The sequence below is a fragment of the Scyliorhinus canicula genome, chromosome 25 (assembly GCF_902713615.1).
Source record: "Scyliorhinus canicula chromosome 25, sScyCan1.1, whole genome shotgun sequence".
NCBI lineage: Eukaryota > Metazoa > Chordata > Chondrichthyes > Carcharhiniformes > Scyliorhinidae > Scyliorhinus > Scyliorhinus canicula.
In genome coordinates this window covers 8378530-8400543 of record NC_052170.1, presented here as the reverse complement: position 1 = coordinate 8400543, position 22014 = coordinate 8378530, and the positions used below count along the sequence as shown (strand labels likewise).

Genomic DNA, 22014 nt, shown 5'->3' with positions numbered 1-22014 from the left:
ATCCAGTGTTCTCTCTCTGCCTGGGAGATCTAGTGTTCTCTCTCTCCCTGGGAGATCCAGTGTTCTCTCTCCCTGTGAGATCTAGTGTTATCTCTCTCCCTGGGAGATCCAGTGTTCTCTCTCCCTGGGAGATCTAGTGTTCTCTCTCTCCCTGGGAGATCCAGTGTTCTCTTTCTGCCTGGGAGATCTAGTGTTCTCTCTCTCCCTGGGAGATCCAGTGTTCTCTCTCCCTGGGGGATCCAGTGCTGTCGCTTTGTGCAGTCCCCGCGATGATCTGCAGGAGGCGCTGCCGCTTTACTGTCGGCCGACTTTAAATGCCCTCCCGTCTTAAAGGCGCAGTCCCGTGACATGTCCAGGCCGACTCCTCGCCCCGGGTGCTCAGATGGAGAGAATTGGCCGGAGGGTGAGTAACATCATCCCCCCCCCCCCCACACTGCCCCTCTCCCCACCCCAACACTGCCCCTCCCCCCACCCCAACACTGCCCCTCCCCACACTGCCCCTCCCCCCAACCCCCAACACTGCCCCTCCCCCCACCCCGCCCCCCCTCCCCCACCCCAACACTGCCCCTCCCCCCAACCCCCACACTGCCCCTCCCCCCACCCCGCCCCCCTACACTGCCCTCCCCACCCCAACACTGCCCCTCCCCCCACCCCAACACTGCCCCTCCCCCCACCCCGCCCCCACCCCAACACTGCCCCTCCCCCCACCCCGCCCCCCACCCCAACACTGCCCCTCCCCCCACCCCACCCCAACCACACTGCCCCTCCCCCTCCCCGCCCTAACACTGCCCCACCCCCAACACTGCCCCTCCCCCACCCCAACACTGCCCCTCCCCCCACCCCAACACTGCCCCTCCCCCCACCCCGCCCCCCACCCCAACACTGCCCCTCCCCCCACCCCACCCCAACCACACTGCCCCTCCCCCTCCCCGCCCTAACACTGCCCCACCCCCAACACTGCCCCTCCCCCCACCCCAACACTGCCCCTCCCCCCACCCCGCCCCCCACCACACTGCCCCTCCCCCACCCCAACACTGCCCCTCCCCCACCCCAACACTGCCCCTCCCCCCACCCCGCCCCCCACCACACTGCCCCTCCCCCACCCCAACACTGCCCCTCCCCCCACCCCGCCCCCCACCACACTGCCCCTCCCCAACACTGCCCCTCCCCCCACCCCGCCCCTCTACACTGCCCCTCCCCCCCACCCCAACACTGCCCCTCCCCACACTGCCCCTCCCGCCAACCCCCACACTGCCCCCCCCACACTGCCCCTCCCCCCACCCCAACACTGCCCCTCCCCCCACCCCACCCCCCACCACACTGCCCCTCCCCACCCCCACACTGCCCCCCCTACACTGCCCCTCCCCCATCCCAACACTGCCCCTCCCCCCACCCCAACACTGCCCCTCCCCCCACCCCAACACTGCCCCTCCCCACCCCCCAACACTGCCCCTCCCCCACCCCCCAACACTGCCCCTCCCCCACCCCCCAACACTGCCCCTCCCCCACCCCCCAACACTGCCCCTTCCTCCACCCTGCCCCTCCCCCACCCCCAACACTGCCCCTCCCCCCACCCCGCCCCCCCAACACTGCCCCTACCCCTCCCCACCACACTGCCCCACCCCCACACTGCCCCCCTGCACTGCCCCTCCCCCCTACACTGCCCCTCCCCCCTACACTGCCCCTCCCCACCCCAACACTGCCCCTCCCCCACTCCAACACTGCCCCTCCCCCACCCCAACACTGCCCCTTCCCACCCCAACACTGCCCCACCCTTCCCTCACACTGCCCCCCAACACTGCCCCTCCACCCACCCCACCCCGCCCCCCCGACACTGCCCCTACCCCTCCCCACCACACTGCCCCTCCCCCACCCTTCCCCCACACTGCCCCTCCCCTACACTGCCCGTCCCCCACCCCCACTCTGCCCCTCCCCCCACCCCACAAACTGCCCCTCCCCCTACACTGCCCCTCCCCCCACCCCCCTACACTGCCCCTCCCCCCACCCCCCACACTGCCCCTCCCCACCCCCACACTGCCCCTCCCCCACCCCCACACTGCCCCTCCCCCACCCCCCACACTGCCCCTCCCCCACCCCCCACACTGCCCCTCCCCCACCCCCCACACTGCCCCTCCCCCTACACTGACCCCCTACACCCTTCCCCCCCACACTGCCCCTCCCCCACCCTTCCCCCACCCTTCCCCCACACTGCCCCTCCCACCCTACACTGCCCCACCCCCAACACTGCCCCCCCTACACTGCCCCTCCCCCACCCTTCCCCCCTACAGTGCCCCTCCCCGCAACCCCCACAGTGCCCCTCCCCCCACCCCCACACTGCCCCTCCCCCCACCCCCACACTGCCCCGTCCCCCACACTGCCCTTCCCCCCTACACTGCCCCTCCCCCAAACCACCACACTGCCCCTCCCCCTGTACTGCCCCTCCCCACACCCTTCCCCCCCACACTGCCCCTCCCCTCCCCACTGCCCCTCCCCTCTCCACTGCCCCTCCCCTCCCCCACACTGCCCCTCCTCTCCCCCCATACTGCCCCTCCCCACTGCCCCTCCCCTCCCCCCACACTGCCCCTCCCCACTGCCCCTCCCCTCCCCCCACAGTGCCCCTCCCCACTGCCCCTCCCCTCCCCCCACACTGCCCCTCCCCACTGCCCCCCTCCCACTGATGGCCAACCCCCTCAGCCATGGGCTGTCACACACCTGGAACACCATTTAAAATCAGGGAATGGGGGTCATATTTGAAAAGGAGCAACAGGAGAGGGACCCGTGGGGTATAGTTTCAGGAGTGGGCATCAGCACCGAGGGGCCGAATGGCCTCTTCCTCTGCTGTACGATTCCTCTGATTCCAAAGCCATTGAGTGCTGGGCCAGGGGTTGCTCCAGAAATATTGGCGCTGGGCTGAGGTGTGTTGGGGGCTCAGGTTAGAGGACGGGAGGACTGAAATTAGAACCATACCAAGGGTTATTGCGTAAAATAAAAGCTTGCGGTGTAAATTAAAGTTACCATAGTCCCAGATGACCATACGCTCCTCCCCTTTGAGGGGGAGAGCTGACTGGTGGTGATTGCACCTGAGGGTCACCACACCTCAGGCAAGGGGCGAGGTTGAGAAGGTGGGGCCTTCATGAATATTCACAAACCTGCTGTCCAACCAGCTGAGCTAATCATGTTGGGGATTGGGGGGTGCAATATATTGGCATGAGTTGAAGATTGGCGACCTAACAGGAAACGGAGTTGGCATAAATGGGTGTTTTGTTCTGGTTGGAAGGATGTGACAAGTGGGATCAGTGCTGGGGCCACAACCTTTTACAATTTATACAAATGATTTGCATGATGGTATTGAAGGTATGGTTGTTAAATTTGTAGACAACGCAGAGATAGGGGTAGGAAAGTAAATTGTGACGAAGACGTCAGGAGGCTACAAAGTGATACAGAGTGAAGTGAGTGAGAAAAAAGCTGGCAAATGGAGTATAATGTGGGCAAGTGTGAAATTGTCCACTTTGGCAGGAAGAATAAAAAGCTTGTTATCTAAATGGTGAGAGATTGCAGAGCTCTGCGATGCAGAGGGAGCTGGGTGTCCAAGTGCATGAATCACAAAAGACTAATATTCAGGTACAGCAAGTGTGGTGAATGTATAACCACTATAAATTCACACTGTACATTACTGTGTCCCTGTGGGCTCTATCTGTGAGCCGTTGCGTGGCTCTGCCCACAGGGGGAGATGAGGAGCATGTACAGGGCTCCGCCCCCAGCAGGAAGTGTAAGTGCTGCGGTCCTGCGAGTCCGCCCTCAGTTCAGCATAGTCGCAGGTAGGCTCAGTTGTAAGCCGATTAAAGCCACAGTTTACTCCCACTCGTGTCTCTGAATGAATTGATGGTCGCATCAGCAAGGAATTAGAAAAGTTAATAATGTTACTGTTTATTGTGAGGAGAATTGATTACAAAGCAAGGAGCTTGCTTTATAATGCGTTAGGTTGTCTTAGAAAAGGTTGGGTTTGTATCCACTAGAGTTTAGAAGAGTAAGATGCAATTTGATCAAAGCCTTTATAATCTTAGGAATATTGACAGGGCAGATATGGAGGGGAGCAATTAAAGGTCATTGTTTAAAAATCAGCGGTAACTCATTTAATTTAGAGATTAAGAGACTTTTTACCTCTGGAACTCTCTTCCTCAAAAGGCAGTGGAAGCAGAGACTTTGAATGTTGCTATGGCAGAGTTGGATAGATTCTTGATGAACAAGGAGATGAATGGTTATCAGTGGGTCGGCAGGAATGTGAGGTTGAAGTTACAATCAGATTAGCCATGATCTTATTGAATGGCCGAACAGGTGCTCGAGGGGCCGAAAGGCCTACTCCTTCTAAATCAAATGTTCATATCTTGAGGTATTAGGGTTCAGGGGAGGGGGAGGCGAAGAGGGAAATAGAGAAGTTATATGAACAAGAAGAGTGTCGAAAGATCACCTGGTGCCTCAGAGTCCAAATCAGTTTGAATGGTTGAATAACGGGTTTGACGATCTAGCAAGTTCGAGTGATTCAGGTCCTGAGGCTGTTCGAGTCATTGTGATCTGGGAGTCTGTGGTGTGTGAGGCCATCGGGCAATCAAACTGGCCAATGGTCTGAGGCGGGGTTTGGGATTAGTGTTCCACAATCTCCAGGTGATCTGAGAGTGGGCACAGGTTCTCAAAGCGGCTTTGAAGAAAGGTTCCCAGATCTACAGAGAGGATTGGAAACCTGAGGATTCCATCACTTCGAACAGCTAACCGGCTCTGTACTAATGCGTGCTCCTGTTAAATAGTATCTCACCAGAATGCGCGGCTGCAACAACGTACAAATCAGCATGGCTTTACTCATTCAAAAAGAGAAATCGCCAGTCAAGCAGCAAATATTATAAAGCAGATTTTTGGCAAATGTAGGTCCTGGCTACATCAGAATGTTGGAAGGTACATAGTCCCACTAACAAGTAAAATAATTTGCTCTAATATACTGAAATCTCACAGGAACCTCTTAAGTTTTAAATATGCAAGTAACACTGTTTTATCATGTGGGGGCAGCTCAGGGTCCCAAAAGCAGAACAGTCAATTACCAAAGACATACTTTCCTCCCTTTTAATAATCCCGTCCCACTGATTTTTAATATTTATTTTATCATAATTTGACTCACTTCCTGGAAGATAAATGTTACAGGGTGTGTAGACTCCATGAAGTGTCTAAAATAAATAAAATCAGATTTTCTGAGCAAAATCCTGATGGATTTTCAAAAAATGCATCAATTGTATTGAATTGTACCACCATGGATGGCACTTGTACACACAGTCATAGAATTTACAGTGCAGAAGGAGGCCATTCGGCCCATCGTGTCTGCACCTACATAAGCCCACACCTCCAACCTATCCTAGTAACTCCACCTAACCTTTATGGACACTAATGGTAATTTAGCATGGCCAATCCACCTAACCTGCATAGTTTTGGACTGTGGGAGGAAATCGGAGCACCCGGGGGAAACGCAGGCAGACACGGGGAGAACGTGCAAACTCCGCACAGACAGTCACCCGAGACCGGAATTAAACCTGGGACCCTGGAGCTGTGAAGCAGCAGTGCTAACCACTGTGCCATCGTATCGCTCATCATTGTTCCATCAAATGTAATATCCATTCTTCCTTCCGAGAAAATGAAGCTTTGTCAAACACTTTTGCCCAGTCGAGTCTGGTTTAGGATTTTAATCCAATTCCCTTCCTGCCCCTAGTGATGCACTAGGGCACTCTTTCGTCTGCTTCCATAGCTAGTAATTCCTGGAATAGTTCACTAGTCTGTCTGCAGAGGCTTATACCTTGAGGGGTGCCACTCCACAGCAAGTGTGACTGACCAGGCGTCTCTCCCGCTCTTACCAACACCCATTGGCATGTTTGGAAGAATTTGAAGGTTGACACTCAACCTTTTTGACCGTTGGGGGCAGCAGGGTAGCACAATGGTTAGCACAATCGCTTCACAGCTCCAGGGCCCCAGGTTCGATTCCAGCTTGGGTCACTGTCTGTGCGGAGTCTGCACATCCTCCCCCTCTGTGCGTGGGTTTCCTCCGGGTGCTCTGGTTTCCACAGTCCAAAGATGTGCAGGTTAGGTGGATTGGCCATGATAAATTGCCCTTAGTGTCCAAAATTGCCTTTAGTGTTGGGTGGAGTTACTGGGTTATGGGGATAGGGTGGAGGTGTTGACCTTGGGTAGGGTGCTCTTTCCAAGAGCCGGTGCAGACTCGATGGGCCACATGGCCTCCTTCTGCACTGTAAATTCTATGATTCTATGTTACTGACACACCTTCCTTGACCCATCAAGTCCTGGGGTGGGACCTGAAGCTGGAGTTCCTGGTTCAGAAGCAGGAACACTAACCAGTGTGCCACAAGTAGTTTAGGTTTAATACGGTTGTAATAGTCAGAATTCAGAAGACCCAAGGATCAGACTGAGGAGAAGCAATCAGGCTGGCCAGCTGCTGGTTTCCATCTGCGTTCTGTAAACTCCAAAAAAACACCCTTTTCTCCAGAAGCCTGTTTAAAGCACGTGCCCGTAATCATATATTACAGATTGCTGCCCCCACAATCTTTTTATTCCTCTCTCAATTCATAAACCATTGAAATAAATTCTTCAGCACAAGATTATATACTGACATTGTTATTTTTGAAATAGCATTCTTGGAAGTTACATGGCCCTTGAATTGAGTTTTAATATTTATAATTTATGGTAATCTTTGTTACTTTTGTTTTGTTATGCTCTTGACGTAGCATTAGCTGCTTTCTTGATGCCCACTCTGACAAAGGAAGGTTCAGACTTGGAGATAGCTTTAACACGTTTATTAAACTGTTATCAGTTCTCCTACTTGGATTCGACTCTCCTGTTAATCCTGCTATAGCTACTCAGACTGACGAACCAGTCTGCTACAATCCAGGATTGTTCAATCAACCCTGTGTACTCACTAAGTGTCTCCACTGGAAAGAGGAAGATCATGTATGCTGTGTCCTTTTATATGGGTTGGTGTAATGCCCCCTGTGGTAGTGTCACCTCTGTGTGCGTCGTGAATGCTCATTGGTCGTGTCCTATCTTACTGACCTATTGGTTGAATGTCTGCGTGCTCCCCCTCGTGTCTAGCTAGTCTACGTGTACTTACATTAACCCGTTGTGTATTTACAGTGATGCATATCACTACAACTTTATGTCCCCATGCCTGTCACACATGCATGCCCGCCCGCGCCGCCAGGTCCCGCCGGTAAGGGACCTACTCTAATTTACGCCGGTGGGACCGGCAAAGAACGGGCGGGACCTGGAGAATTCGGTCAGCCCAGGGGCCCATTGAGTCGCGCCGGACCCCGCCATTCTCCGAGGCGGGCGACACGCCGGGCCTGTTTTTGCGGGGCGGGAGAATTGGGCGGACGGCGGGGGTGTGATTCACGGCGACCCCCGGCTATTCTCCCACTCGGCCGGGGGGGGGGGGTCGGTCGGAGAATCCCGCCCCCATCGTATGGCCACGATTTAACGGAAACATTTCTAAGTGTCATTTTGGGTGGATGTTCCTCAACAGCCCTGTTGGCGAGATTGTATCCAATGGCACTTAGTGCCGAAAGTGAGCCCTCACGCACGTCTCGCCATTACTGGTTGTCTCGCTGTCTGATTCGCCAGACTGGCACCTTGCCACCAATAAGGGGGAGCTGCTTTTAAACATTCCCACACCACTCACTCCCAGTCAACACACCGGCATGGCAGCGCCCAGATCTGCCCCTTGCTTTGGGGATGCTGACCTTGGTCAGGCTTCCCGATGCTGTGGATACGAGACAGGACATCCTGTTCCCCCGAGGGGGTGAGAGCCCCAACCGCAGGGTCAGCAATGGTGCTTGGGAGGCAGCGGCTGTCAGCGCGGGCAGTACGGCCGGGAGGACCGCCGTTCAATGTGAGGAGACCAACACCCTCCACCGAGCTGCAAGAGTAAGTTACCACCTCTCTCCTGGCATCAGTTCCACCTGCCACCCCTCAAATTTCCAAACCCCCACACATCACTCGCACCCTCCCCACACTGATCTTCGTGCTTGTTCCTCAGAACCCCCTGACACCCACCAACACAACCCCTTTATGTCCAGGTGCGGTGCCCACACATGCCACCTGCTGCAGACCCCTCTGACCCATTGAACATGTGGCTCACAATGCCCTCTCGTTGTCCCCGCAGGAAAAGATAGCCCATAATAAACGGGAAAGGGCCAGGATGGGGAGCGGAATCCCAGAGATCCGTGTCCTCACCCTCTATGAGGAACGGACCCTGGAGATCGCGGTGTTGACCCAGGAGAGAGAAGTCACTGTCAGAGAGAGGTTGGCCTGCACCGCAGAGGTGAGGATCCACTGTCCCTTCACCCAGATGATCCGTCTCAAGTGAGTTGTACATGTCAGACAAAGTGATCCTTTCCTCTCACTGACCACATGTCCATTCTCTCGCAGAATCGCTATCTGATGACGTCGGTCCATCCGGGGCTGTGCCGCCACCGCCTGGCATCCAAGAAACAATCTCGGAGGAGAGCTCCGAGGATAACACTGGCGAGGCGTCACAGATATCCCCATCAATGTGTGACTTGTTCCACGTATCAGTGCCTTTCTCCGTCCAGGAGCCGCAGCTGTGCAGGCCCCTCCCACACGACCCAATCTCACCGGAACCAAATCCTGGCGTCCGCAATTCCACTGGCGCTGAAGGTACAGTTGAACATCCTTGACTCCTAGCGTATTTAACCACACCAGCAACAAGGGCATCAGTAATCTGCAAAAGCATTTCTTCAATGGAGCCATCAGGTGGCCCATTTGGATCAGTGTCCCGCACCAGGTCCCAGAGCGGCTTCTTGCTTCAAACCAGATTGCCTTTTGGACTCAGATGTCCTTCTGAGTCCGGTGTTCCAAGACCCAGGTATCTTCTTTCCAGCTACAGTAAAGGAAGGAAACAGCAACAGCAGCCTCCAGGCAGCGCAACCAGAGGCAGGAGCAAGCAGCAAACACAACCTCCAAATATTTTAGTTTATTGACAGTATTGAAATTCAAAAGACAATACAATGAGGACACCAGTCACTTGGCACCCAGATCACCCCCGTGACCTTCATCAGCGGAAAGGCTCACCAGCCCCGTCCTCGGGAAAGGCCGCTCCAACACAGAGTACGGCGGAGGAGAGAGAGAAAACCATTACACCCCTCCCAAGAGGGACACAGTTCAGTCCAGAGAGATCCGGCACATTATCAACCAAACCAAATACAAAGCAAACACCAAAGGAAAACACAAAACAGACAGGAAAACACCGAGGATACCAGCCGTACACCAAGGACGAAACCCAAAACAACAAATAAACAACGCCACCAGCTGCTGAGGCAGCGGACCCCTCCCCCACCCACCAGCACCCTGCCCCCCCCCCCCCCCCCCCTCCCTCCCACCCCCAGCATCAGACCTACATTGGCGGGAGGATGCTCAGAAGCGAGTCAAACCAATGGAAAGGACACCAACACGGGAAGGAGAGAGAAACCCCAGCACCGGCAGAAAACACAAAACAGGCAGGAATACAACGAGGACACCAGCTGCACTCCAAAGACAAAAAGAATACGATGCCGCTAGCTGCCGAATCAGCCCATGCACCCCCCCACCCCCCTGCCCCAACAGCAGATGTATGTGGGTGGAAAGGCGGCCAATACGTGTACAGGAAAGCATATGTGTGAACGTCAGTGCGTGCATATCGGCGAGAGTGTGCATGCATAAAGAGTATGTGAATGACTGTGTGTGCGTGCTAGTTAAAGTGCGTGTGTGTGAGAGCAAGCATCACAGACAATTGGAAAAAAATCAGGCCGACACGGGTCACAGCAGAAGAAGGGGAGGGAACACCCCACCCCTTCTCCAGCACTGGTAATTTCTCAGGGTCCAGGCTGTAGAATTGAGAGGGGTCGCAGCAGACAAGCACACAGCCGCCAGGTAAAAGAGCAATACACTGCCAACGGCTCAAAAAAAGCCTTACACCCTCCCTCCCAGCCCCCTGCAGTGGACCTGCATCAGTGGAAAGCACCGGATGATCTCACTGACCTGGAGCATAGCAGAGGAGGGAGAGAGAGCACTGGCAGCGTCTGCCAGCGACTCCCAGGCCACAGAGGCAGGTTGGGCTGCAACTAGCAAAAAGATCATCCTCAGTTACATGGAATCCAACATACAATTCCCCCCCTCCCTGCGAAGTTGGTTAAATTCCGGGAAGCTGCTGCACTCGACGTCAATCTCACTAATGAAATTGAAATGAATGCAAATTTGGGTTAATAATAAGCTCGGTATTTTTGGACGAGATCCAGAATTCGCCATCGGGAACGGGTCAGGTGAATTGCAAACTGGTTTGCCCCCGGCTTGAATCTCAATTGCGCCCTTTCCTGCTATTTAACCGGCGTGCCCAAATCTGCTCTGGGCGCAACGCAGTGGTGCGATCGCGCCCTTTATCGCAGACTATTAAGTCTGAAATTCGCTCTCCCAAAATGCTGTTGAGGCTGAGAGTCAATTGAAAATTTGAGAACTATGACTGATAGATTTTTGTTTGGCGAGTGTTTTAGGGAGATGGAGCCAAGCTGGAAAAGCGAGTTGAGATTCAGATTGTGATAGAATTGAATAGTGCAATAGACTTGATGGGCAGAATGATCTTCTCCTGCTCCTCTGCTGTTTTGGATTACAGAGCTGCAGAACTTTCCTGTACCAAAGTCAAGCTGTCACACATAGCTCATTTTCCACACCTTACCTGTGTTTTGATCAACGTGTTCCATGTTTTTCTCCTCTATATATTTATTTTCGGAAAAATACAGAAATTACACTTGGGCCGGAATTCTCCGGTCGATGTGCTTCACCTTTCCCGCTGGCTGCGTACCCCCGTCCGCCGGTTTCCCATCAGCCTGGGGTGGTTTCAATGGGAAATCCCATTGACGTAGCGGGAAGATTAAATTCCAGCACCTATGAATGTCGTGCGGCCAAGAAACACGGGGTTGGGAGAGCGGAGAGTCCAGCCCTTGCAATATATTCCCGTACCAGCCTCCCCGGACAGGCGCCGGAATGTGGCGACTAGGGGCTTTTCACAGTAACTTCATTGAAGCCTACTCGTGACAATAAGCGATTTTCATTTTCATTTCATTTCATATATTATGTATGGTTTTAAAAAGAAAGCAATTATAGAATTAGAAATATACAGGATAGGTCAGTGAGCCATCGTTTGTCTTACAGGGCGTTTTCAGACTATCATAACTCTCGACTAGGCAGCACAGATAAAGTTTTGGACAAGATGCAGTGGGAAAGCAAGGAAGAAGCTTTTTACGCAGACAATGCTGACGATCTGGAACTCGCTGCCCACACGGGTGGTGAAAGCAGGGATGTTCAATGATTTGAAAAGGAAACTGGATTTGTGCGTGATGCAGGACCATGGGGCATAGAGTGCAGAAATGGGCCTGATTGCATTGCTCTGCAAAGAACCAGAATACACAATGGGCTGAATGGCCTCCTTTTATGTCGTGAATGATTTTTGAAATATCCTTGTTCCAAACACTCGTATTTTAGAGTCATTTGGGCAGCTGGCCAATTGCTTGCCAGAGTTGCTACTGTGGAGCCTTCCTGGTTTCTAAGGCTTTGTAGCATAGAATCAAGGAAAGAGCTTTCTTAATATTCTCTCGTGGTGTCACTGATTAGGCTATGGTGCCTGATTAATCAGTGAGGTACAAATGGCCATTTTCTTGTGTGTCGTTCCTCCTCCTCCTCCAGGTGCCAGGCCCCATAAGAGGGCTTTTGCGACCATGGGGTGCATGGGATTGGTCCATGATTATCTTGGCAAAGTGCTGCGGTGGTATGCAATCGTCTTCTGCAGCATGACTGACCAGAAATCCTATCATCCTACCAGACATATTGGAAGGATTTTTACAGGCTGATAATCAACCTGTTTGGCCATATTATAGACACACATCTGCGGCCACAAAGTCCTGAAGTGCGACTTCAACCCAGAGTTTCTGGCCCCAGAGGCAGGGACACTACCATTACGTCACCAGACCTCCCCCGTTCGATATTAGATCGTGAATTTCAGCAAGCCAATCCTAAACCTGTTCTCAGACAGCATCAACACAATGCTTTACACCAGAAATGACTGGATTTGTAAAACAATCTGCTCTTATTTCCACCACCAAGTTCAGAAACACTGACACCAGTTGTGGGGCGATTAGCGCTGTGAGCAACTAACACAGTTTAAACTAGGAGGCAAACTTGGCATCTTTTTAGTTTGGAACCTTTACTAACAGAACCACCAAGAAGTGCCATTCTTCAGGCAACATTTTCAAGGCAGCAAAGTTAATTTCTTACAACTGGGAATAACTTTGCTCTGGTGATGATTGCACTTTAAGTATAATACGACACGTAAAAGTCACGCATTATGCTGCCAATTAAGTGAGCATGCAAAGCTTACTCTATTTTCCTACCCCCTGTGGGAAAAAGAGAGAGTAGGAGAGATCAGGTGTGCAACTAGAGTTTACACCAGTGGCTCTGTGGGTGTATGTGTGTTGAAGGACAAAACACAGCTTTCATTCAGGCACTTCAAACAACAGTGTTCCTGCTTTGAATAGGAGACTTCAAACAGGATTACTGACTTGAAAATCTTGGATCCAGACCTCCAGATTAGGGAAGAATACATCAGGGTTACTACTTACGGTAAGCAAATAAACTGACTCAGTTTGCAATAGTGACCCTGTTTCCCCAGTAACTAATATTTGTCGATGCAATCAGGATCATCAATTTTCTATTACTGCTGAAGCCTGTTTGTGTACGTACATCTCAATGGCATTTTGATTTGCAGTTTATTGATTAATGATTGCCCTGTGAAATGGCTTATTTAATTCCGTTTTTTAATGCTTATTTCAATTTTTAAACAGGTTTTAGAGTCATTTTAAGCATATCCAGAAACAGTAGGTGTACATTGGGTTGAAGAATAAGCATTTGATTCCAAGTCTCCTGGCCCCAGAAGCAGTGGTATGGGAACATCAAAAGTGGAAAATAGGGGAAAATCTGGATCTTGATGCATTCATCTAATCTCAGATTTAAAATTACATCCTTTTTATTTAATGAAAAGACATTAGTAAGGCCACACTTGGAATACTGTGTACCGTTCTGGTCACCCGATTATAGAAAGCATATTATCAAACTAGGAAGAGTGCAGAAAAGATTTACCAGGATGCTATCGGGACTTGATGGTCTGAGTTATAAGGAGAGGCTGGATAGACTGGGACTTTTTTCCCTGGAGCGTAGGAGGCTTAGGGGTGATTTTATAGAGGTCTATAAAATAATGAGGGGCATAGATAAGGTAGATATCAACATCTTTTCCCAAAGGTAGAGGGGTCTAAAACTAGAGGGCATAGGTTTCAGGTGATAGGGGAGAGATACAAAAGGGTCCAGAGGGGCAATTTTTAAACACCGAGGGTGGTGAGTGTCTGGAACGGGCTGCCAAAGGCAGTAGTAGAGGTGGGTACAATTTTGTCTTTCAAAAAGCATTTGGAGAGTTATATGGGAACGTTGGGTATCGAGGGATATGGGGCAAATGCGGCAAGTGGGACTAGCTTAGTGGTAAAAACTGGGCGGCGTGGACAAGTTGTGCCAAAAGGCCTGTTTTCATGCTGTAGACATATATGACTTCTCAGAACATTATACAATGCCAGACTATTCCCTCTATAAAATTCTAAATTGCATGTAATGAGAAACAGCATTGTGCAGCTGCTGCCAGCAGCAGAATGTTTGTTTTTATATTGTCTAAGTCGCCCATGTTTTTTGCAATTTCAGTTTACATTACGTGACATTCCCACCGCTATCATTTCACTTCTTCACTACATCCACACTTGTAGCCTAGGTGTACCAACAAGAAGCAAAATAACAATTAATTTAAACTTTATTTTCATTAATCCTAATCCTATTTTGGAAATGGGTTTCTGTGGAAAATGGTTGCTCTTGGTCATGCTCTGAACAGCAGGGAGAGAGAGTGCACATTTCATCAAACCTGAGGGCTCTGTTCTCGCAGTCAGCGTTCAGGCAGCGACACATTTCTAATAATCAATATATTGTAGCAGTTTCCTTTTTAAAAATGTAAACAGTTTAAACTAATAAATCATGGGGCAGCACGGTGGCGCAGTGGTTAGCACTGCTTCCTCACGGCGACGAGGTCCCAGGTTCGAATCCTGGCCCTGGGTCACTGTCCGTGTGGAGTTTGCACATTCTCCCCGTGTTTGTGTGAGTTTCGCCCCCACAGCCCAAAGATGTGAAGGGTAGGTGAATTGGCCACACTAAATTGCCCCTTAATTGGAAACATTTAATTGTGTACTCTAAATGTATTTTAAAAAAACTAATAAACCATAAGCAATAATTCTATTCAAAAATTCAAATGTTTTTAACATTTTCAAGTCTAGTGTCATACAAGAAATTTTGAAATGATTGTTTCTTTGCTTTAAAAAAACTATATTTATGGAGCACCTTCCACGATTACTAGACTTCTCATAGCGCTTTCCAACATATAAAGTGTAGTCACTGTTGTAATTTAGGGAACGCAGCAGCTAGTTTGCGCTCCCACACACAGCAATGTAATAATGACCAGCGAATTTACTTTTGTGTGATGTTGATTGGCCAGGGTCACTTCTCTGCTCTTAGGAATAGTGCATGGGATCTTTAAAGTCCACCTGAGGGGACAGGCAGGGCCTTGCTTGAATGTCTCATCTGAGAGCTGGCACCTTCGACAGTGCTGCCTGCTCAGTACCTTAATGAAGGGACAGCCTTGAATTCTGTGCCCAGATCCTGGAGTGGGATTTAAACCCACAACAGCCTGACCCGAGGTGCGAGGGTGCTTCTAACGGAGCCACAGCTGGCGTTATTTACTATTAGTTACCTATTCTAAATGCATTTTTCCCTTATGAAGAGGAATATTTAACGTACAGTACACCGATGTTTCATTCCAGTTCCTCAGAACTTCAGAAAGCTTGGTTGGGTTCTGTAATCTTTCGTTGAGTGAATGATTAATTATTGTTCAGCATTAAAGTACTTAATTTTGAGTCTGTTTGTTTTTCCCTGAATTTAAACATTGCGAATTTGTGAGTTCTTGACAACAATTCTTAACAGCTGAAATGCGCCAGATACCTTGGTTCCATTGCTTAAAGTAAAGAAATGCTAAGGTAGGTTATTAAAATAAATTGGGTTGCGGTTGAATATATTACTAGAAGATAAATTGTATGTATCGGATGTGCCATGTCTTGAAATTGGGAGAGAAAGTAAACCCAATTTCATTACTGTCTAAACCATAAAATAATGCCATAACAATGTTGTTACAGAACAGGCTTGAGGGGCTAAAAGGCCAATTCTATATTTGGCCTTGGTTGGGTAACTAGATCCAGGGTGTATGATTGGGCCGTACTGATCAGGAAGCATCAAAGGAAGCTAGCACTATTGCTTCACAGCGCCAGGGACCCGGGTTCGATTCCCGCTTGGGTCACTGTCTGTGCGGAGTCTGCATGTTCTCCCCGTGTCTGTGTGGGTTTCCTCCCATAAGTCCCGAAAGACATGGGATGGGTTCTTCGCCTAGCCGCGCCACTATTTAGCCCCGACCCGCCGGCGGGATTCTTTGTTACGCCGGCCAGTCAATGGGGTTTCCCATTGTGGGGCGGCCCCACGCCGTCAGGAAACCCCCCCGGGTGCCGGCATATCGGAGAATCACGCCGGCGGAGGATTGGGTAGGGTTACTGGGTTATGGGGATAGGGTGGAGGTGTTGACCTTGGGTAGGGGGCTCTTTCCAAGAGCCGGTGCAGACACGATGGGCCGAATGGCCTCCTCCTGCACTGTAAATTCTATGATGACCTGTAAAACCATGGCGCCGGCCATGCGCGGACCCAAACTGCCAGATAGTGCCCCGCTGGACACCCACTCGCCACCCCCGACCAGTCCCCGAGCCCTTGCCGAAGCCCCCCCCTCTCCCCCCCCCCCCTCTCCCCCCCCCCCCCCCAGCCAGAAACATGGCTCCCGCCCGACTGTGGGGGCGCTGGACACAGAATGCCGCTGCCACGCTGGGTTCCCGCACGGCTAAGACCACACGTGTCCCGCGCGGTCGGAAACTCAGCCCATTGGTCGGGCGGAGCATCGGGGAGGGCCTTCAGGCGACATGCTGAGGACATCCCAATGGCGTGTGGCGTGCACCACGATGATGCCATTTTGGAGGGGGCCAAGCATACAAAACCTACTTCAAGCAGGCGCCACCCCTGATTTTGGCGTCGAAATGGATTCTGTGCCCCATCACCGATTATGAAATTGGCGTCGAGGAATGGTGAATCCCGCCCATCATTTTTCTCCAGTTGCTCTGAACTGCATACCTGAAGCATTCACTCCAATGGCAGCATGATTCCAACTCTTTTGGTAGTGACATTAACAAATGATCCTGTAATCTTGTGAGGGGAAAGTAATTGTTAAGTGGTTGCTGCTGCTCAGTGCAATTGTATAGACACTGGATGCATATAGATCTCATTCGAAGGCCAAGCAGTTTATTAATAATCACCTAGCATACACCTTTAAGGGGTCTAGACAGAGGGGTTGCTAAGGGCAGCCACCACCTATGAAACCACACCCAGCCTGAATCATCAACTCGGGAAAATAAGGAAGACAAACTGGGAAAGAAAAATATAGGTTAGTGGCTGAGTCAAGGACACAACAAAGCATAGGACTGAGCCCTTTGATGCATAACAGCTGAATGGCTCACCCCTGAAGTGCATTATCTAACTAGTCCCGTACATCAAATTAAGTTGTGTTATTAGCTATGCCCTGGTGTACCTTAATTTATGTAATAATAGGAAAGGTGGAGTGCACAAACAAAATGCACCAGTAAAAAATGACTTAGCAATCTAACAGAATTGTTTAAAAGTGAAACAATGTGTGTTTGTGAGCAATGGATCAACAGATGATTTGCCTGTTGTTCATCTTGCAGTAAAATGATTGCTCCACCAGGAAGTTGTGGGTTAGACTGAACCCTCTGGGATCACACAAGTCTTTTTCCATAACATTGCATCAACATTATGCCTGTAAATAAAAAAACAGTACTGTTTGTGCAGTTTAAATCGGATCCAGATACCCCTGTGATTAAAGGAGGTATGTGCCATTAAAACAAGTCTAAAATTCAAATCAACTCCTCCAATTAAATGGGACTTGTGGAGCTCCTCGCAACAGCCAAATAAGAAGCCGCGACAAATATTTTTCTGTGTTTGCCAAATATTGAGAAATAATGATGCACTTCTGTCGCGTGCAGTATTTATTCAATTCCATCCTGCACAAAAGATGCAGCGTTCTTCCCTGCCAGTCAGTCTCTTTAACTATTTATTTATCTATAAGAATATAAAAACAGATGGTCACTAAATATGAAACACGATGTGCATCTTTTATTTTGAAAGGTGAATGCCCTATTTACCAGCCTAGGGCAGCACAGTGGTTAACACTGTTGCTTCACAGCTCCAGGGTCCCAGGTTCGATTCCCGGCTCGGGTCACTGTCTGTGCGGAGTCTGCATGTTTTCCCTGTGTCTGCATGTGTTTCCTCCGGGTGCTCCGGTTTCCTCCCTCAAGTCCCGAAAAGACGTGCTGTTCGGTAATTTGGACACATAGCTGGCTTGTAATGCAGGACAAGGCCAGCAGCATGAGTTCAATTCCCGTACCAGCCTCCCCGAACAGGCGCCGGAAGGTGACGACTAGGGGCTTTTCACAGTAACTTCATTGAAGCCTACTTATGACAATAAGCGATTATTGTTCTGAATTCTCCCTCTGTGTACCCGAACAGGCGCCGGAATGTGGCGACTAGGGGATTTTCACAGTAACTTCGTTGCAGTGTTAATTTAAGCCTACTTGTGAAAATAAAGATTATTATTATTATTAGGTTACAGCATAAGAAATAAGAGGAGGAGACCATTTGGCCCCTCGAGCCTGCACGGCTATTGATGAAGTTAGGGCTGGTCTGATTGTGGCCTGAACTCCCCTTTTCTGCCTGCCTCCCATAACCCCTGACCCCTCTTGTTGATCAAAAACCTGCCTCCCCCAGCAGTGGCTACATTCCGTTACCCAGCCTGCACTGCTCTCTGAGGGAGAGAATTCAAAGATGATCGACCCAATGAAAGAATAAATTCCACCTCGCCTTTCCTCAAATAGGAGACAACTTATTTGAAAACTATGCCCCCTGACTTTAGGGCAGGGATTTTCTGTCCCCACCACCTTCGTGGGCATCGTCGTGGGCAGGGTGGGAAGAGCTGGAGAACTGTTGCGGCTCTCCGAATTTTCCCACCCGTTCTGCAACCGTACCCACCGGTGTCAGAGCCGAAAGATCCCACTCTAGGCGTTGCACCTGTTAAGATACTGGGGAGGCATATGTTGTCACCTTTGGTGGGTCACAGTTGACAAAAACTGATTTGTGTGTTAGTCACTTAATAATGCCAACCTTGCAGTGTATTTCAATCTCCATCAAAAGTTTGTTCACAATCAGGTATTTGGATATGTTAATCTGGTGTGTCTAGTGAGATCCCAGAACCAGCAGATATGTGCCCAGTGAGGTCCCAGATCCAGCAGGGATGTGCCTAGTCAGGGCCCAGAACCAGCAGGGATGTGCCCAGTGAGGTCCCAGAACCAGCAGGGATGTGCCCAGTGAGGTCCCAGATCCAGCAGGGATGTGCCTAGTGAGGTCCCAGAACCAGCAGGGATGTGCCTAGTGTCCCAGAACCAACAGGGATGTGCCTAGTGAGGGCCCAGAACCAGCAGGGATGTGCCTAGTGTCCCAGAACCAGCAGGGATGTGCCTAGTGAGGTCCCAGAACCAGCAGAGATGTGCCTAGTGAGGTCCCAGAACCAGCAGGGATGTGCCTAGTGAGATCCCAGAACCAGCAGAGATGTGCCTAGTGAGATCCCAGATCCAGCAGGGATGTGCCTAGTGAGATCCCAGAACCAGCAGGGATGTGCCTAGTGAGATCCCAGAACCAGCAGGGATGTGCCTAGTGAGATCCCAGATCCAGCAGGGATGTGCCTAGTCAGGGCCCAGAACCAGCAGGGATGTGCCTAGTCAGGGCCCAGATCCAGCAGGGATGTGCCTAGTCAGGGCCCAGAACCAGCAGGGATGTGCCTAGTGAGATCCCAGATCCAGCAGGGATGTGCCTTGTCAGGGCCCAGAACCAGCAGGGATGTGCCTAGTGAGGTCCCAGATCCAGCAGAGATGTGACTAGTGAGGTCCCAGATCCAGCAGGGATGTGCCTAGTGAGGTCCCAGAACCAGCAGAGATGTGCCTAGTGAGGTCCCAGAACCAGCAGGGATGTGCCTAGTGAGATCCCAGAACCAGCAGGGATGTGACTAGTGAGGTCCCAGAACCAGCAGGGATGTGCCTAGTCAGGGCCCAGAACCAGCAGAGGTGCCTAGTGAGGGCCCAGAACCAGCAGGGATGTGCCTAGTGAGGTCCCAGAACCAGCAGAGATGTGCCTAGTGAGATCCCAGATCCAGCAGGGATGTGCCTAGTCAGGGCCCAGAACCAGCAGAGATGTGCCTAGTCAGGGCCCAGAACCAGCAGAGATGTGCCTGGTGAGATTTCCCAAACAACCGTGAGGTAAGTTGCCAAATAATTTGTTTTAATGCTGTTGGTTGAGGAATTAAACATTTTCCAGGATGTTAAAGAAGCTTCCTTACTCTTCTTCAAGTAGTGCTCCAGAATCTATTACAGCTGCCTGATGGGACAGAACATCTCCTTCAAAAGATGGCACCACCGACAGTGCAACGCCCTTTCAACATTGCATAGTGGTATCTTCACTGTTTTGTATGTTGTATTTGTGTTTGTTTACATTTGTATTATCGGACACAAAATAAATTGTGTCTGTACATCACTACCAACAGTTTCAGGATGTACTGAAGTGTTTCACTGCTCGTGAATTACTTTTGATGTGTAGCCACTCTTAAGTAGTCAAATGCAGCAGCCAGTTGGGGAGGTGGTGGTTTAGTAGTATTGTCACTGGACTAGTAATGCAGAGACCCAGGGTAATGCTCTGGGGAGATGGGTTTGAATCCCAACGGAGCATTGGCGGAATTTAAATTCAATAAAAATCCGGGATTAAAAGTCCAATGGTGACCATGAAACCATTGTCGATTGTTGTAAAAACCCATCTGGTTCACTAATGTCCTTTCGGGAAAGAAATCTGCCGTCCTTACCCGGGTCTGGCCTACACGTGACTCCAGACCCACAGCAACGTTGTTGATTCTTGTGGCCTCAGGGAGGCAATAAATGCAGGCCCAGCCAGCGAGGCCCACATAAAAAAAAAAGTTTTGACTGAGTGGAGTCCCACAGACAATCGAGATAAATGGTGAATTAATCAATTACGTTGGCCAGTGCATCAGAATATCCTCCTTCTTTGAAGCGTTCTGTAACGTCAATTCAACATCTTGCCTGAAAGATGGCATCTCCAACAGAGAAGCACTCCCAATACTGTGCAAAAAATGTCAGCCTGGATTAGTAGCTCAAGATAGCTTGCATCCGATGTTGATTCAGAGAATGTTTCGCGATCAAAAATGAGCCCTTTTATCATTAACCCTGCATGTGTTTTTCTCCATAAACCGCCCAGTCTCATCTCAGCCACTTGCTTTTTCTGCAGACATTTTAACCTTCTCCTTCTGCAAGGAACCAATACCTCTTTTTATAAAAAATCTAATTTACTCTATTTGTTAGGGATGAGACTTTTTGTGTATTTGTGCTGGGGCCAGAGGGAGATATTTTTGAGTCATTTGCTCCTAATTTTGGACACGGTGTCCAGAATCAGCCGGTAAAATGATCTCGGCCATCTTCTTGATTAATGAGTTTTTATTTCAACCTCCCATTTTTCAGCTCGACACCAGCCATTATACTCAGTAAACCGGAGAGGAGCCTCAGCGGATGTTCGTAACAAGTCTGTCCGTGAGTGACTCCATAGATTTGACACAGCTTGGCAGCCTTCTTGGTCGTAATGTCAAATATGGAATTACACATAATTTTTAAGTCTACGCAACTGTGTCAATGAAATTAAAATAGTTGTTTCAGAATGCAAATGAAAAAAAAAAAGTTCTCTGCAGATAAAATCATAGAATTGCTACAGTGCAGAATGGAGCCTGCACCTAGCCTCTGAAAGAATACCCACGCCCCCACCCTATCCCTGTAACCCCACGTGACCTTTTGGGCACTAAAAGGGAAATGTATCATGGCCAATCCACCTCACTTACACATCTTTGGACTGTGGGAGGGAACTGAAGCACCCGGAGGAAGCCCACGCAGACATGGGGCGAACATGCAAACTTCACACTGTCATCCAAAGTCGGAACCTGCCGCTCTGGCAGCAGTGCTAGCCACTGTGCCATTGTGCCGCCTGGCAGAATAAGATCACGGCTGATCTGATGGGTCCTAAATTCCAATTTCCTTCCTGTGCTTACAATCCTTCACATCGTGGTCAGTTAAGTATGTCTTGGATATGTTCAATGACCCAGACCCGCTGGGAGAGAGAATTCCACACATAACTCTCCTCAACTCTACCTTAAATGTCAGATCCCTTATTTTGAAACTTAGCCGCGGTTCTAGATTCCTCCATTAAGGACCCACCTCTCAGCATCTACCCCGCACCCTGTCGAGCCTGCTCAGAATCTTGTATATCTCAACAAGATTACCTCTCATTCGTCTAAGCTCCAGTGACTGTGGTTCCAACCTTTACCCACAAGATTATCACTGAGAATTCACTAATATTCCACTCAAATAATCAATATTTAGCCAAAATTGGAGATTTTGCCAATAAAATGGAATATTTAGATGCAAGACCACCTTCTAAATATTAATGATTCAATTTTCCTGAGGGCTGGTGGTAAACAGCCGGAAAATGGAAGTGTTTCTACCTCATTTTATCCAAGAGAAGGTGGGTGGGGGTCTTAAATGTCCAAGCCCAAGAATGGTTTGGTGTCAC

General features: G+C 50.3%; 1 protein-coding gene across 3 annotated transcripts in view; it reads left to right on the top strand.

Moving 5' to 3' along the window:
• Positions 1-355: 355 nt before the first annotated feature.
• LOC119957122 (tetraspanin-1-like) overlaps positions 356-22014 on the top strand; it is a 53809-nt gene continuing 32150 nt past the window's right edge. For 2 of the 3 annotated variants that reach the window (XR_005458753.1, XM_038784845.1), the window contains exon 1: positions 356-403. Coding sequence is in view for 2 of the 3 variants with exons in the window: in XM_038784845.1 (XP_038640773.1) it covers positions 383-403 (21 nt within the window). In the remaining variant the exon portion in view is untranslated. Of the gene's footprint in view, positions 404-20861; positions 20985-22014 lie in introns of those variants that run through there. The other variant, XM_038784846.1, reaches the window with a different exon arrangement.